The 14,586-nt window shown below is 33.1% G+C and overlaps 1 protein-coding gene across 1 annotated transcript in view; it reads left to right on the top strand.

Moving 5' to 3' along the window:
- The first annotated feature begins 1,794 nt into the window (after nucleotides 1–1,794).
- Nucleotides 1,795–14,586, top strand: part of LOC114251339 (uncharacterized) — a 45,357-nt gene continuing 32,565 nt past the window's right edge. Inside the window, exons 1-13 of the mRNA XM_089737019.1 lie at nucleotides 1,795–1,944; nucleotides 2,015–2,117; nucleotides 3,698–3,802; nucleotides 5,205–5,389; nucleotides 6,108–6,419; nucleotides 7,708–7,909; nucleotides 8,913–9,077; nucleotides 10,369–10,491; nucleotides 10,722–11,021; nucleotides 11,455–11,622; nucleotides 12,328–12,450; nucleotides 12,938–13,243; nucleotides 13,749–13,922. Of these exons, the coding sequence (XP_089593145.1) occupies nucleotides 2,033–2,117; nucleotides 3,698–3,802; nucleotides 5,205–5,389; nucleotides 6,108–6,419; nucleotides 7,708–7,909; nucleotides 8,913–9,077; nucleotides 10,369–10,491; nucleotides 10,722–11,021; nucleotides 11,455–11,622; nucleotides 12,328–12,450; nucleotides 12,938–13,243; nucleotides 13,749–13,922 (2,248 nt within the window). The 5' untranslated portion in view covers nucleotides 1,795–1,944; nucleotides 2,015–2,032. The remainder of the gene's footprint in view (nucleotides 1,945–2,014; nucleotides 2,118–3,697; nucleotides 3,803–5,204; nucleotides 5,390–6,107; nucleotides 6,420–7,707; nucleotides 7,910–8,912; nucleotides 9,078–10,368; nucleotides 10,492–10,721; nucleotides 11,022–11,454; nucleotides 11,623–12,327; nucleotides 12,451–12,937; nucleotides 13,244–13,748; nucleotides 13,923–14,586) is intronic.

Genomic DNA, 14,586 nt, shown 5'->3' with positions numbered 1-14,586 from the left:
ATAAACCTTTTTAAGATTCCCAAAAAGTTAGCTTCGGGATACGAGCGTAGCTGCGTTTTAAGTAAAAAATACACGATTTTTAAGTTAAAAAAAAACATACGTCCTTTCACTTTTTCAACAAGAATATCCTTCTTCTATAACTCTATTTTGCTTATTCTATTCCACAATGAGTTAAAAATTAAATAGTTTATACGACCCCCCAACGTCCTACCTAAAATATTTCTCGCAACATTCCGATTGCACGAATCCAAAGTACTTAAAATTCTAATCTGACGCACAGGGAGGGACCTTGTTATTATCTCTTTTAAGTCAATAATTTCTTCATTTATCATTAAATTAGGTCATAAACGAAACAAAAAGTCCCTAAAACACTTGGCTCTGAATAATCGATGTAATAATAACTGTAGACAATAATACATCGATAGGCACATGAAGAAGAGTAAAATACTCGAAAAGTTTCTGTTTTTAAATTTCTTAATAGTTGCAAGTTCATGCTTTTTGAATAATTAATAGAAAAATTTAGTAAATTGAATTCAAAATCCTGAAAATTCTTACTTCTTCGAGTTTCCCAGTTCATGTGAGGAGGCCTAGAATTTGTAATGATATCTAGGAAAATTTACAGAAGATTCGAATTCGCGATTAGGCTATTTCAAAATTTGGAAACAATTCAAATAACAAAAAAATGTGAGCCATCATGGCACGCCTGGCAGATGTGAAATATCTACATTATTTTGTAAAAGTAATATGCAGAAAAGAACAGATTGTGATAGGAACTAAATATGACATAATGATAAAATAAAATATTACGAAAAAATAATTTGTTTTCAAGTAAAACACAGGTTATGTGTACTGTAGTAAACAACACTGTATACACTACGGAGTATACACTATAGGATCAGTGTAGCGAGAGAGATGGCTTAACGCCGGATCGAGTGGGAGAGAATCGCACAGTCGATTGCGCATGGCGACGCGTCGCCACACCGTACACACTACTGCATGTAGACTGTATATATAGACCATCATATAGCGTGGCGACGCGTCGCCATGGCATGCGTCGCCACGCCAGAAATCGGTTTTACGTGCGGCTATAGATGTTTCACATAAAAAAAGGGTTTTTTCACTTTTACTACTTTTACACTTTCACTTTTATTCACTTTCTGTCAATATTGTTTACAACCAAAGTGGCCGGATAGCTATTTTTTGTTTATTTATTGCGTAGATGGGTAAACGAACTCAGAGCACATGTGGTTTTAAGCGGTTTCTGAAGTCCATAAACACACATCGTGAATGACTCTGAAACATGAGGCTTAAGTAAAAAAATAACGAAACTGAATGTTTAAAAAATAGGAAGTCGCATCTTAAAAATTAATTCGTTTATTCGTTATTCAATTAGAATTAATATTAAGTTCTATTTCTGAACACCTTTTCAATAATTTCAGCAAATTAATTCCATAGCGAAAATTAATGAAACACCAGAGAAGTTTGGTGAAGTTGACGCAAGCCAGACGTGTACTTAACACTGTTGATATAACATTAAGCCCACGTGTCCCATAAACTTTGATGTTTAGAAGTTAGCTCAATATTCATAGTCAAGTACTACTATAGTTCAAACATAGAACGGAACCTCGTAAAGGACTTTTCCAAATTAATCATGCTTAGCGGAAATATATATTATTATTTTGAGCTACGTCTGAAATTTTATCAGTTATAAGATAATAGTATCACAATATTTCCTCGCAAAGATATCAATCGATAGATATGTATGTTAATCTTTACGAATTTCAGCGATATTCACAGTTTTGTGTACGTATTTTTTTGAATTCGACGTGTTTTGTCGAATTTCAATCCATTTTTTTTAATTGTTAAGCTTAATTCGGCATTAGGATTGTATTATAAATATTTTAGTTCGAATTATATGTTTTGGTTAATCTGTAATTGTTGTAGGTAAGTTAATTGGAATGTGATATCAATATACGACATACAAATCGAAATTCATTGCTTCATTGCGTTTTAGGGATGTGAATACGAAACAATGGCTCGAAAAACAAGTGAATATATTTGGTGGATGTACTTTCTCTTTATATTGACAATTGCTTCATCAATTAAAACAACCCATGGTAAGACCAACTAATGTTTATTTGAACCTATTTTTAAATATTCGAAACTGAAGTTTGAAATTGTTTTGAAATTGAGGTTTTTTTTCTTCATAAGGTCTTACTATTTAATTGAAGGAATTTTCAAACTAATTTAATCACAGTGAAACGATAGGAAAACAAGGAAGCGATACTTCCTGTGAAGCAGTTATTGAAAAAATATTAACTAAGCATTTTTGATAAGCGCTTATTATCACACACTACGTCTTTGTAATGAGCTCATGACTTCGGTTTTGTATGTATATCCGGATTTATTATGTTTATTAATTTAATAATAGTATAAAAACGTTCTAAATTTAAAGTCCCCGCGCTAAGATTTATTTCCTGCGTTGTGGGTTTATTTTATTTTATTTTTTTACATGAAACACGCACGGGACAACCAAGTATACCTAATACTATATCAGTTAAGCCCGGATACAGTACTTAGCCCAAGAGACAGTCAATTCATATGTAGTTATTTAGTTTTGCATCACATCCAATTGCTTGAACATTTTAAAATATATTTCGATTATAATTTCCACGGCCTTTTGCATTAGTATTAAAGAATAAGCTTATATCTAAACAATTCAATTTAGAATTTCAAAGAATGTGTTAATACCTAAATTATAGGTATTTTATTTTAAATTAAGAGAAGTAAAACTTTTCGCAAACATATTAATAGAATGTAAAACTCGTCAAAACCCAATTTCTGTTCAGTTTTATAAGAGAAAGGACGAGCAATCATCTGATAAGCGAATGTTAGATAAATTCATTGTTATCGACTATGAATGGCTTTGATAATTGAACGGTAATGTAGTTTGGTGCACTAAAACAGATAATGAGGATAATACTTTAAGCATTTACTTTCTTTTAAACAAACTGGATACATGCGAACTGGTGGTAGGACCTCTTGTGAGTTCGTGCGATTAGGTGCCACCACCCTTGCCTATATAGTTCTGCCGTGCAATATAATGCGTTTCGGTTTGAAGGGTGGGGCAGTCGTTGTAACTATACTGAGACCTTAGAACTTATATCTCAAGGTGGGTGGCCCATTTACATTGTGGATGTCTATGGGCTTCAGTAACCACTTAACACCAGGTGGGCTGGGGGCTCATCCACCCATCTAATCAATAAAAATAAAATAAAAAAGTTAACATTTGTTTTTTTTTAACAAATTTGATACACGCGTAAAGCAGTAAAATATTTTCTTACGGTGTACTACTTTTTAAAACAATATGCACGGAAGAAATAGGTTTATGCAATATTTTCGTAGAAATTGCCCGTTCAAAAAACCTACAATACACGTAAAGCCGAAATTTTTATCTCTGGTTTGTGTGTGGCTTGAAAAATTACAGCATATATGTACGTTGTTCCATTTAAGTGGTAATATTAAAAATATTTTGTGATATTATTGAAACAAATACAATAAGGTCTCAGAAATCTCAAAGAGCGATTAGAAAATTATAAATAAATTATCATACTCTTTAGGTTTTACAAATGTTTAATCAATTTCACATAGAGTCAGTGCTAGTTATTACATTAGTTTATAATTATTTCAATTTTAGGATGTCAAATGGATGGAGTTATTATGTGGCCGATTCCAGTGTCTGAAAGTATCCTAGATACACACACTGGATACGTGCTCGACAGAGGTACAACTGACATCGAAGGTAAATAACTAACGATAATGTAAGTCAATTTTAATTTGTGTCAGGTCCTACTAAATTCACTTTGATTGGTCACCAGATTTTATTAAGTATTGTTTAGTTTTTTGAAGTTGTACTTCTTTAGGCGCGATAAGAAAAATTGATGAGAGTGAAATTTTACGATGCGCGCGCACCGTGACACAAAATTAACAGAATGAAGTTGCCCACTAAATCGCTAATTACAATACGACCAACGTAACTTGGCGAGACTGAATATAGCCGCAGGTGAACTTTCCGAACCGTACCGAGAATTACCGAATTTATACGATGTCAAGAAAAGGGATGTCCAATATGCGTGTTTGAAGATGTTGTTTAATCGATTTTTTTTCAAGTTGATTAAAATTTAAATAAAAAAAAGAAATAATTTTAATAAAATAAAGTATAACTTCTTACGCGCGTACATAAGTACATGCACCCTTTTTTTTATTACACTGTTTTTGTTTATTCATGCATGTAGACTGCGAGAAAATTGAGCTTAGTAGTTTTTGTGAATTTCGTGGAAATCCTGATGCATGCATATTGCACAAGAGAGTACCGCTCAATTTAAAATTATCCCGAACCGTCTGTTCTACATTAATCAGAATATACAACTTTTCAATACCGGTGTCATCAAACTATTTCCTTACTCTTCAAATCATCATCAACAACAGCAGCATCATTATTGCTTTTCATATCCAACTCTACTATTCTTAGGAACACATCCCTATCTATAGTCTCCACCATTCTATTGCTACTTTACAACAAGCATTCACATTTTTGATTCTATGGAGCCGCTTGGCATCGATTAGGCTATGGCCCGTGTCACTTACTACTCATCCATTTAACTTAGAAATTAAATAATAACGTCATAAAATCACCAAAGGAATACTTTACAAAATTTATCGAGTAATAATATATATTTTTTATAATTTCAATGAATTGTTAAACGATTTTATGGCTAGTAGAAAACCAGTGCCTACTGTAAAATTTGAAATCGAAGTCCCTTTTGCTTCTCCTTAGAATGTAATCGCGTCACGGTAGGAACATCTACTCCAATAGTAATGACGTGTACGGACTCACAGCATGTCTTAACTTTTTTATTTATATTACTAGCTTGGCGGTTACAGCCCTTCTGGTATAAAAGGCTGTCGGGGCTCATAGACTTCAGAAAACGACCGACCTAAAGCATATATATTTTTTTACAACGAATATCCTATCCTTCAAATCGAAATGTATGCCTGCTCCGTGGGAAAAATAGACCGGAAGATGACACTTGCGATGCGAACTACTAATAAACGCTACCGACAGTAACAATGTTTAAATTAAGCACGTAATATGAAACTCTTTATTTAGTGTCTCAATGTTTTACGACGCAATTTTGTTCAAGACATCACCACAATAAGGTACGGCGAGGGCTTAAACGCCGGACCCTACTTAGAAGTTTCCCACGCTCAGAACCGATTCCAAATGTGGGTTAACGATGCTTATAGAAACTACGAGGAGAACGAAGTCGCCCAGTCAATGTCAATGACCGTGACATTCAGATGTACCGGAGGCACAACCAATACTCTGGTTCGTAATTATAATTTGGATAAATTAATTACTAGAATCTATATTGTATTGGGCTTCTTGTGAGCCCGCACGGGTAGGTACCACCACCCTGAATATTTCTTCCGTGAAACAGTAAAGAGCTTCGTATTGAAGAGTCTGGCAGCCGCTGTACTATAAAAACGGAGGCTTAAAAACTCACGTCACGAAGTGGGTGGTGAAAGTTACGTTGTTGATGAGCTCTTCCATCAATCTAGGCAATAATAAAGATTTACGGTTTTCACGAAACATAGTCACGTGGTTTTTTTAATTTTCATTATAATAATATTACTTCCGAGCATTCGGATATTTTACAGTTTTAGTGGTCTTGAACGACCAATGCGTCAAATTCAATGAAATCAAACGAAAACAAACGCGACGTTTGAATACAGTAAAAGCTCTTTATTCGCTGGGTATATATTATGTTCCTTATATGTTGCGAATACAAAAACCGTGAATAGTGAAAACATGACTGGAGGAGGCGCAAATAATGAGCTTTTACTGTAGGTATTTAAAATTTCAATTCCTTTAAAAAATCATTGAAAGACCTCACGACCCTATATAGGGTATAGTTTAATTAAAACCGATATGTCTGTATTTATAGTACATATGTAAAATATCGATTGAATCTACATAAAACACCTGTAATTACTATTAGTGTTATCGACCCTCGTAAAACCTATTGACGATAATCCATTTACAGGTGTTTTTGATAAACGTGATCGATACTAATAACAATGCACCACAGTTCAGGCCAAATGACAAATTTGAATACGTTATAACGACACCTCTCGCTCCCGGCTTCCTTGTAACGGGCTGCTTCAATAACATTGTCGTCAGAGACATAGACCTTACAACGCAAAGAATAGATTTCGGAATCGAAGAAAATCCATATATTGACATCGCATATGATTCCTCGCTTTCCACAACACCAAAAGAATTTAAGGCCGTTCTAAGAACTAAAACCTTCATCAGAACGATACCTGAACTTCTCACACTTAAAATTAGCGCAACGGTGAGTGTTCTATTTATATTTTTTTAAAAGCCAATTTTTAACTAAAAGCCATAGTAGATTGAAGATTTTGTCTTTTTTTATTAAGCCGAAAGTAGAACAAAAACAATAACAAGTGGTTTTTTTTTTTCAATTTTCGGGCTTTATTGAACACTTAACAGAGGTATTTCTCGGAAGTATTTCAAACACGAAAAAACGGATAGCCTATCAAAAAATCATCAAAGAAAACTTTGTGGAAAGGTTGTTAAAAGAAACACATTCCCCTTAAACTATATTAAAATTTCCTATTGTTCGTAGTAACGAAACTATTACTTACCTTGCTACAAAAGAACAGAAATGTTATCCTGATCTGTTTAAATATTCATCAACGTTCAATCATAGTCGTGACATTGACCAAGAAATATACTATCCCGTAATAATTTATGTAATCTTCGTAATAATGGGTCTACGGATTTTTGAACACAAACGAATTGGGTAACAACTATGTCAATCAAAGTTTATTTGACTTGTTTTGAATACATTTCTAATATTATGGAATTTAAATAAAATCTTAATGTTTAAAAGATTAGCAATAGTGAAAAGATTAGAACGTCTACCAGTCTTCTTTATTATGAAGAAAAGAAACAAGACCCCAAATACCTTTTATCGATTTCATGGAATATCTTTCGTAAAGGGACTGAAACCGACCGGGATTCGAATTCAGTTCTCGTAATATGTTTTATTAATAATATATCTTAACTAAGAAACCATTTGACCGAAACGGCCAATAAATAAGGCTTCATTTTTTATTGCAAGTAGACAAATGAGACATTGCCTGTATCGTTTTATAAATTTATTATAAAGGAAAGACATATGTACAGAAAGTGTCATAGATGCATTCACAATAACAGATTACTTACTTACTTAGAGAGGCTAAAAAATGTGAGCTCACACGAGCTCGTGTGAGCTTTACTGGAGGCTGGAGCTTAAGAACCTCTTGTGATTCCGCACGGGTAGGTACCACCACCCTGCCTATTTCTGCCGTGAAGCAGTAATGCGTTTCGGTTTGAAGGGTGGGGCTGCCGTTGTAACTATACTGAGACCTTAGAACTTATATCTCAAGGTGGGTGGCGCATTTACGCAGTAGATGTCTATGGGCTCCAGTAATCACTTAACAACCAGGTGGGCTGTGAGCTCGTCCATCCATCTAAGCAATAAAAAATAAATAAAAAACATGAGCTATCTGCTCGCAGCGCCCAATCTATAAATAGCCAGAGTATGGCAAATAAAATGTTATTTAAATAATTCACAGGACGTAGATTTGACTGGAGACCCTCCCAGAACAACATACGGAACGGTGCATATCAAGAGTGATCCAGAATTCGAATTCCCTGAGGAACCGGTATTCTCTCGAGCATTTTATTTGGCGAATTACGATGAAGGGAAAATTACACATGATGCTATATCTTTGAGACAAGGTTTCGATGACCAAGTCCAGTTTTCTCTAGACGGTGGTGAGTTTAAATTGAATTAACGCTCTATTTCAAACTAGACGAAGAATATATGAAAAAAAAACACCTCGCATTTTCTCGGAATGAAGAGTTGTTTGCGTCACTTTATGGTCCATAAACCACTAGTCTGTTTGTGGATTCTTTTGGTACTAAAATCGCGAACAAGTGAACGCGCCGTCGTATAGCAGATTTACCCTCGCTGTCCGGATCATATCATTTACGGTGTTAAAGTATTCTATGGATCAATCGAAGTCATAAACTATCTTAATGCGTAATTCCATCTAAATCTGTTTTTCGCTAATCAGTAAAAGATATTCCATCCATCCTCACAAGCTTTCATGTTTATGATACATACATAGTAGAAGCTGGGCCACAAAATCCACCTCGAGAATCTATTTTGGTTACCCCAAAGCATATAATCTTTATCAAAACACAAGGCAAGTTAAAATTAAACTTACTTTGGACACATATTTTTGACCTTTTCAGCGAGGAAAATGTTCTTTCTGTGGAATGAGTTCATTTTTCTACTTAACGCAAAGTATGTGTTGAGAGATTTATTCGAACTGCCTTAATTTAGTTCTTGCAAACCAAATTACATGAAAGTCGTGGGCATGTTCAAGTTGACATAATGTACATTTTCATTTCTTTTTTTTTAAATATATATTTTTGGAACGTACTATGTATTTTTATACGGCCGTCTGGTGTAGTGGTAAGTGACATGGTCACTACACAAGGGGGTCGCGGGTTCGAATCTCGCCAAGGGAAGATATTTGTATGATAAATATAAATGTCTTTTCCAGGGTTATGGATGTATATTAAATATATGTATGTGTATAATAAAAATCTTACATTTATATCCGTTATCTGGTACCTGTAACACAAGTTCTTTACGAACTTATCACGGGACCAGTTAACGTGGCGTGATTGTTAGTAAATATTTATTTATTATTATTATTTTCTAATGATTAAAATAAAATTATTCGTATCTTTGCTCCTTATTTTTTAGATTACGCAACTAATTTCCAATTGAACCAAAACGGTAACCAAATAACTTTAACTGTTAGAACACCACTATCTAATTTAGACGTGAGTCAAATTTTACTGATTGTCAAAGCCGAAAGGGAATATACGAGCGGAGCATCAGCCACGGTCATAGTGCAATTACCTGAAGGTAAAATAATATTTATTTTATAATATTATTGTATTTCTGAAAAAGATTAATAATGAGGGAAATTTACTGTTAAATGATAATATTTTACCCCTTTTTTTCTATTTCACTTTTGAAAATCTTGTGTTAAATATGAATACTAATATGAATACTATTTTGGAGTTTTGGAGTGGATTGAATTACATACTTATTGGCTAAACGTGTGAATCGTAAAATACTAGGAAGTTTCTCTTCAATATCTATCATATTAACAAAGATAACATCAATACGTAAAGATATGGTTAGTTGTATGTTCTTAGAATAAATACATTTTGATCACGGTTCTAGACAAGCGATTTTAAGACCCATCTGGTACAGTTAGTGGCGAGTGGAGCTCATTAGCACCACAAAAAAGAACCATTTTGAACAACATCATAGTATTTAATTGGTATGAACGTCTTCAAAAAGGCAATAAGAGAGGCAGAAATGTCAATTTTGGAAATGAACGCGCCGAGCATAAATTATATATCAACTCTCAAAAGAATGAGTGTGAAAGATTATTTTTATTTTGCTTTATTAAAATCAAATCCTAAGGATTTTATAAGGATTTGAGTTTTAATTCATTAATAATATTAAAAAGGAATCTTTCAATAAGCTGACAAAACTCAGGAAACTAACCGTTGAGTTCGGCTCGAACTAGTTTTTGCTACTGAATTATAATTTACAAACAAAGAAAAATTTATATAAAGTAAAAGATATAATGAGTGGAAACTATAAATATAAAATATACACCATGGTTTTAAAATATATAAATAGATAATTTTAATGAAAATGTAATGGATAGCTCAAACAAAAAAAAAACAAATATTATCGAAAAGCCTGCAGTCAGATTGTAATTGGTTTTCCAACTACTACACTACTACTACACGAAATAGGTAATTATAGAAGATCACAATGTATATGCCATTTTTAATTTAATTTCTAGTCATTACTTTTATGCGTCTTTACTTTACGTTTTTATTTCAGATATTTAAATGTTTATTGTACAAACTAAATGAGTATCTAGTGCTTTACAACTTAAATCTTGCTTGTGATCACGGATGTTAGGAAAATTAAAGTTCTAAAGCATTCTAAACGCCATAAATGCGGCCCCGAATTGTTTTCCCAAATAATGGCTACGAATCGTGGAAACCACAGAAAATACCTTACACTTCCGTCACTTAAAGTTTTACCGAAACTTTTAACATCGCTTTACTGATTATCCGTTAAATTTACTCGAAGAAATATGAAAAGTTACATCATTAATACTTTACAGAAGTGAATTTGGAATTTGAAAGGGCTCACTATAGTGGACAGATCGAGAACAATATCTTACGGCTGTCACAGCTGACACTAATACAAGGCTTTGAAGGGTCCATTTCCGCTCGAGTTATTGGCGGTAAGTTAAGTAAACACTTCAATATTCGACATTTAAATTTTGCGGATTTCTAATCATGCATCGAATATAAAAATTAATAATTTCCTAACAAAAAAATTTTATTTTAATGATCGCATTATAAAAATTACGCTTATTCAAATAAATTAACTATATCTAATAGAATAGCTGAGAATTAATGCTAATTCATCCTTTATTTTATATATTTTTTTTTCTTTTCTTTCTTTTTACAGAACACGCATCATACTTTAGCGTTACAGTACAAGGAAATTCTGTGACAATAACAATGGCCCCTCTAACAGAAAATATTATTCGAGACAACAACTTTATTTATTTAGAAGTCATAGTTTCGGCAGAGCGTGGCTTAGGCTCTGCGGTTGTTACATTAGAAATTATAAAGGATGATAATACGACACCAGTTTTTAGTAGTAGAATTTACACGGGAAATTATGATGTCGTCAATGGACTAAACATAGAGCCTATATATTTCGTCCAAGGACATGATGATTCAGTATCATTGAAATTAGATGGAGGTAATTTTGAAATCATAGTTTTATTCTTAAAATAGTAAGCAACAACTTCGCAATTTAGAAAAAATATTCATATATCTATAATAATAATAATATATTTTGTTCATATGTACATTACGAAAACTACATGTTCTGTTTTTTTATTTTTTATTGCTTAGTTGGGTGGACGAGCTCACAGCCCACCTGGTGTTAAGTGGTTACTGGAGCCCATAGACATCTACGACGTAAATGCGCCACCCACCTTGAGATATAAGTTCTAAGGTCTCAGTATAGTTACGACAGCTGCCCCACCCTTTAAACCGAAACACATTACTGCATCACGGCAGGAATAGGCAGGGTGGTGGTACCTACCCGTGAGGACTCACAAGAGGTCCTACCACCAGTGCTTTGTACAAATAATTTGATTAAATATTCATATTATATTCATTTATTGTAGATTTCTCTGAATTGTTTGAAGTAGAAAGAGACGGTGCTATCATAAAGATTACTTCTTCAGCGCTGCCAGTAGAAATACAAAGCCGATCAAATTTAATTCTCTCATTAGAAGCAACTAAACCAAGAACTGTTGGAGCGAATGCAGCGATTGTAATCAATCTTCCTGAAGGTAATTTACCTTTCATTATTTTTATTACTGTATTTAATCATGTTGAATCATTTTATCTACTGATTAAATTTCGATAAGTTTTTCTATATTTATGTTATTAGAAGACGTCATGTATATTTTTAAAGAAAGATAATTGATTTATAATGTTTTGTTTTTATGTATTTAATTTTGGATTGTATTGATAGTATACGTGATAATAAAGTTAATTTTATTAAGAAAATTAAGCATACATTTTCTAAATAAATGATATTATCGCTACCAGTTTTTAAAGATAAATTTTAGAATTTTATAATAATAATATAACAAAATTTATATGACGTCTACCGATTAAAATTTTTTTTTTTTGAATTTATAAAAGTTCTCAGGACCATAAAAATCGTTCATACATTACAGTAATAAAAAACAATGAAATGAAATGCTAATTTACGACCTTCCTCTAGCTACAACGAAAACCACAGTCATTATTTATTAGGAAGCATAGCTCCTACAAGTGTACGGTAAGCCAATGTCTCGAAAAAGATGACTCTCTGTTATGAGCTATTACTTATGTCGCTTTTCTCGTAACCTGTATTTGCTCCTTCAAACTCTTTTATTCGTATTATTGTACCTCTATAAATCTTCAGTGAAGTTGGTTTATTCGGCTCGAATGGCTTAAGGAAGGACCTTTCCTTTGCTTTTTTTTTTCCAATGGTCTCCCCACTACAGCAAGAGAATTGATTTTCGAAGAGTCTACTTATAAGGGAACGTTGCAAGATAATATTTTAACGCTCGAAACAATTGTATTGAGCGTCGGTTACCAAGACGATGTCAGCTTCAATCTTGTAGGGGGTGAGTTTATTTTTGGTGTTTTATTATTATTATGGATATTTTTTTTTTCTCAGCTAATGCTGGTAAGTATGAACCTAGCACGGGCTTACGCCAAGTGAGTTGGTTCATTGTGTAGTGTTGTAGGGGTTTGAGTAGTGGATGTAAGGAATCGTCGCACTATGGAACAGGTGTCGATTATTACAGATTTTATTATTATTATTATTCTTATTATTACAAACACTTAAGTCGTTTAATATTTTAAACACCTACCACATACATTTTTGCTATATCTGCTGTACATTAAAGTTAATATTGTTTTATAAGCTGTATTTTTTTTCTAATTCTAAATACTTCATGTATTTCTAAATTAGTTTAAATTGAATTAATCATTATTTACATTATTTTGTATTTCATAAATTTTTATTCAGCATTCATACATATTTTGTGACGACTATCCTCCACCAATAGATACTAAAAATGAACATCCTCCCCGATATTATGTTTCCAGAATACAAAGACTACTTCGCAACGTCGAACGTACAAAACCGTGTAGCACTTAGCCTGTTACGGCAGTTTCCGGAGAGTGTTATTTTGGCAAACAGTCTCATCTTATTGACCCTCGAAGCGACCGGTCAAAATGCGGTAACAACCACAACGAACGTACTGCTGGAAATAATAAAGGAAGACGTAACGACGCCCTTATTTAGCAGAAAAATTTACTATGGCTCTTATATTGGAACCCAGACCTTGGATATAGAGAATATAAATTTGGTACAGGGATTTGATGATACTGTAACGTTTAGGATTGAAGGAGGTAAATTTGAGAATAACTAAAGATGCGTACGTAAGCTTAGAAATCAATTGTAATATTATTTGGTAGTTTTGACTCAGTTTAAACTATTGTCCAAATATATATTTTTAAATAAAGTAGCATTACAATAAATTAATAATTTCAATAGAGTAAGCCAGCTACTTTTTTGAAAGTAACTCGAGATGTTTCAACACATGATTACTTCGCAGCGAAGCTGGTACCTACCCAAACAAGTCTAAAATACCATTTACCAGATTTTTGTTATGAGTATTAATAAGTACGTATTTGTTTAGATATAATAGTACCTATCTGTGAGGTTTGAGCGCTAGAGCTATCTCTCAATACAAGTACGTATATTCGTACTGGGCACCTTAACCTTTAGGCTAGGACCAATTAAACTGATTTTAATCATGCGTAGGACTAACGTGTGGAAACTCATAAAAAAAGTTATTCCATTTAATTTAAATCTACGTAACGAGGTCTACAATAATTACTTTTCTTTTTACAGAACATTCACAATTCTTTGCGGTCAGCAATATAGGGAACAATGTCGTACTGTCGCTCCGTTCGCAGATTCCCTCAGATGTCATTTACAGCGAAAAAGTGTTTTCGTTCAATGTTATTGCGAACAAAGCACTCACTGTGGGCGCTAATGCTGCGATTTTAATTAGATTTCCAGCAGGTAATTCATATAAATATAATGACATGGAATATTCTATTGAACTTAATAAAATAATAAAAGACTTAATTGCGTTTTCTGTATGTACAATATTAAGAAAACAACAGTTAAAGCCTTTATTGTCCACAATTTAGACGGTATTATAGAATTAACTATAACTGAACTCCTCTTTTTTCTCAATGACAGAGAGTTCAGTCAATCTATATAAGAAAAATACATTTTCTAAACTAAAAATTTTTATATAAAAATTACATAAAAAAGGTTTTTCTTTACATAAATTTACTTGAACATTGGATGTTAGGTATTTTCATGATTTATGCCAAATTTTATATTATTAAGTATTACAGTCTGTGTACTCGATACATTTTCCTTATGAACACTTCCTTTTTGCCTCAGCTTGTGAACTTGATACATTTTCTTTATGAATACTTCACTTTCGCTTCGCGCACTTTACCTGTGATGGCTTCGTTGGTCTAGTACTTAAAAAGCTCGGGTACTTTGCCAAAGATCAAATTTCGAGTCAAAGTCAGTAGTAATTTAACAGTGTCAGAGCTTATTCTTGCCTCGTATGTGGGTTTTCCATGGCATAGGGAAACCCGCTAGCTTGGGGCCACTGAATAACGAACGTTTAACTTTACTAACGCTATTGTACGATTCTTTAGAAAAA

Source organism: Bombyx mandarina, chromosome 22 (assembly GCF_030267445.1).
Source record: "Bombyx mandarina strain Sakado chromosome 22, ASM3026744v2".
In the NCBI taxonomy this organism is placed as follows: Eukaryota; Metazoa; Arthropoda; class Insecta; order Lepidoptera; family Bombycidae; genus Bombyx; species Bombyx mandarina.
This window is presented reverse-complemented; position numbering and strand designations above follow the sequence as displayed.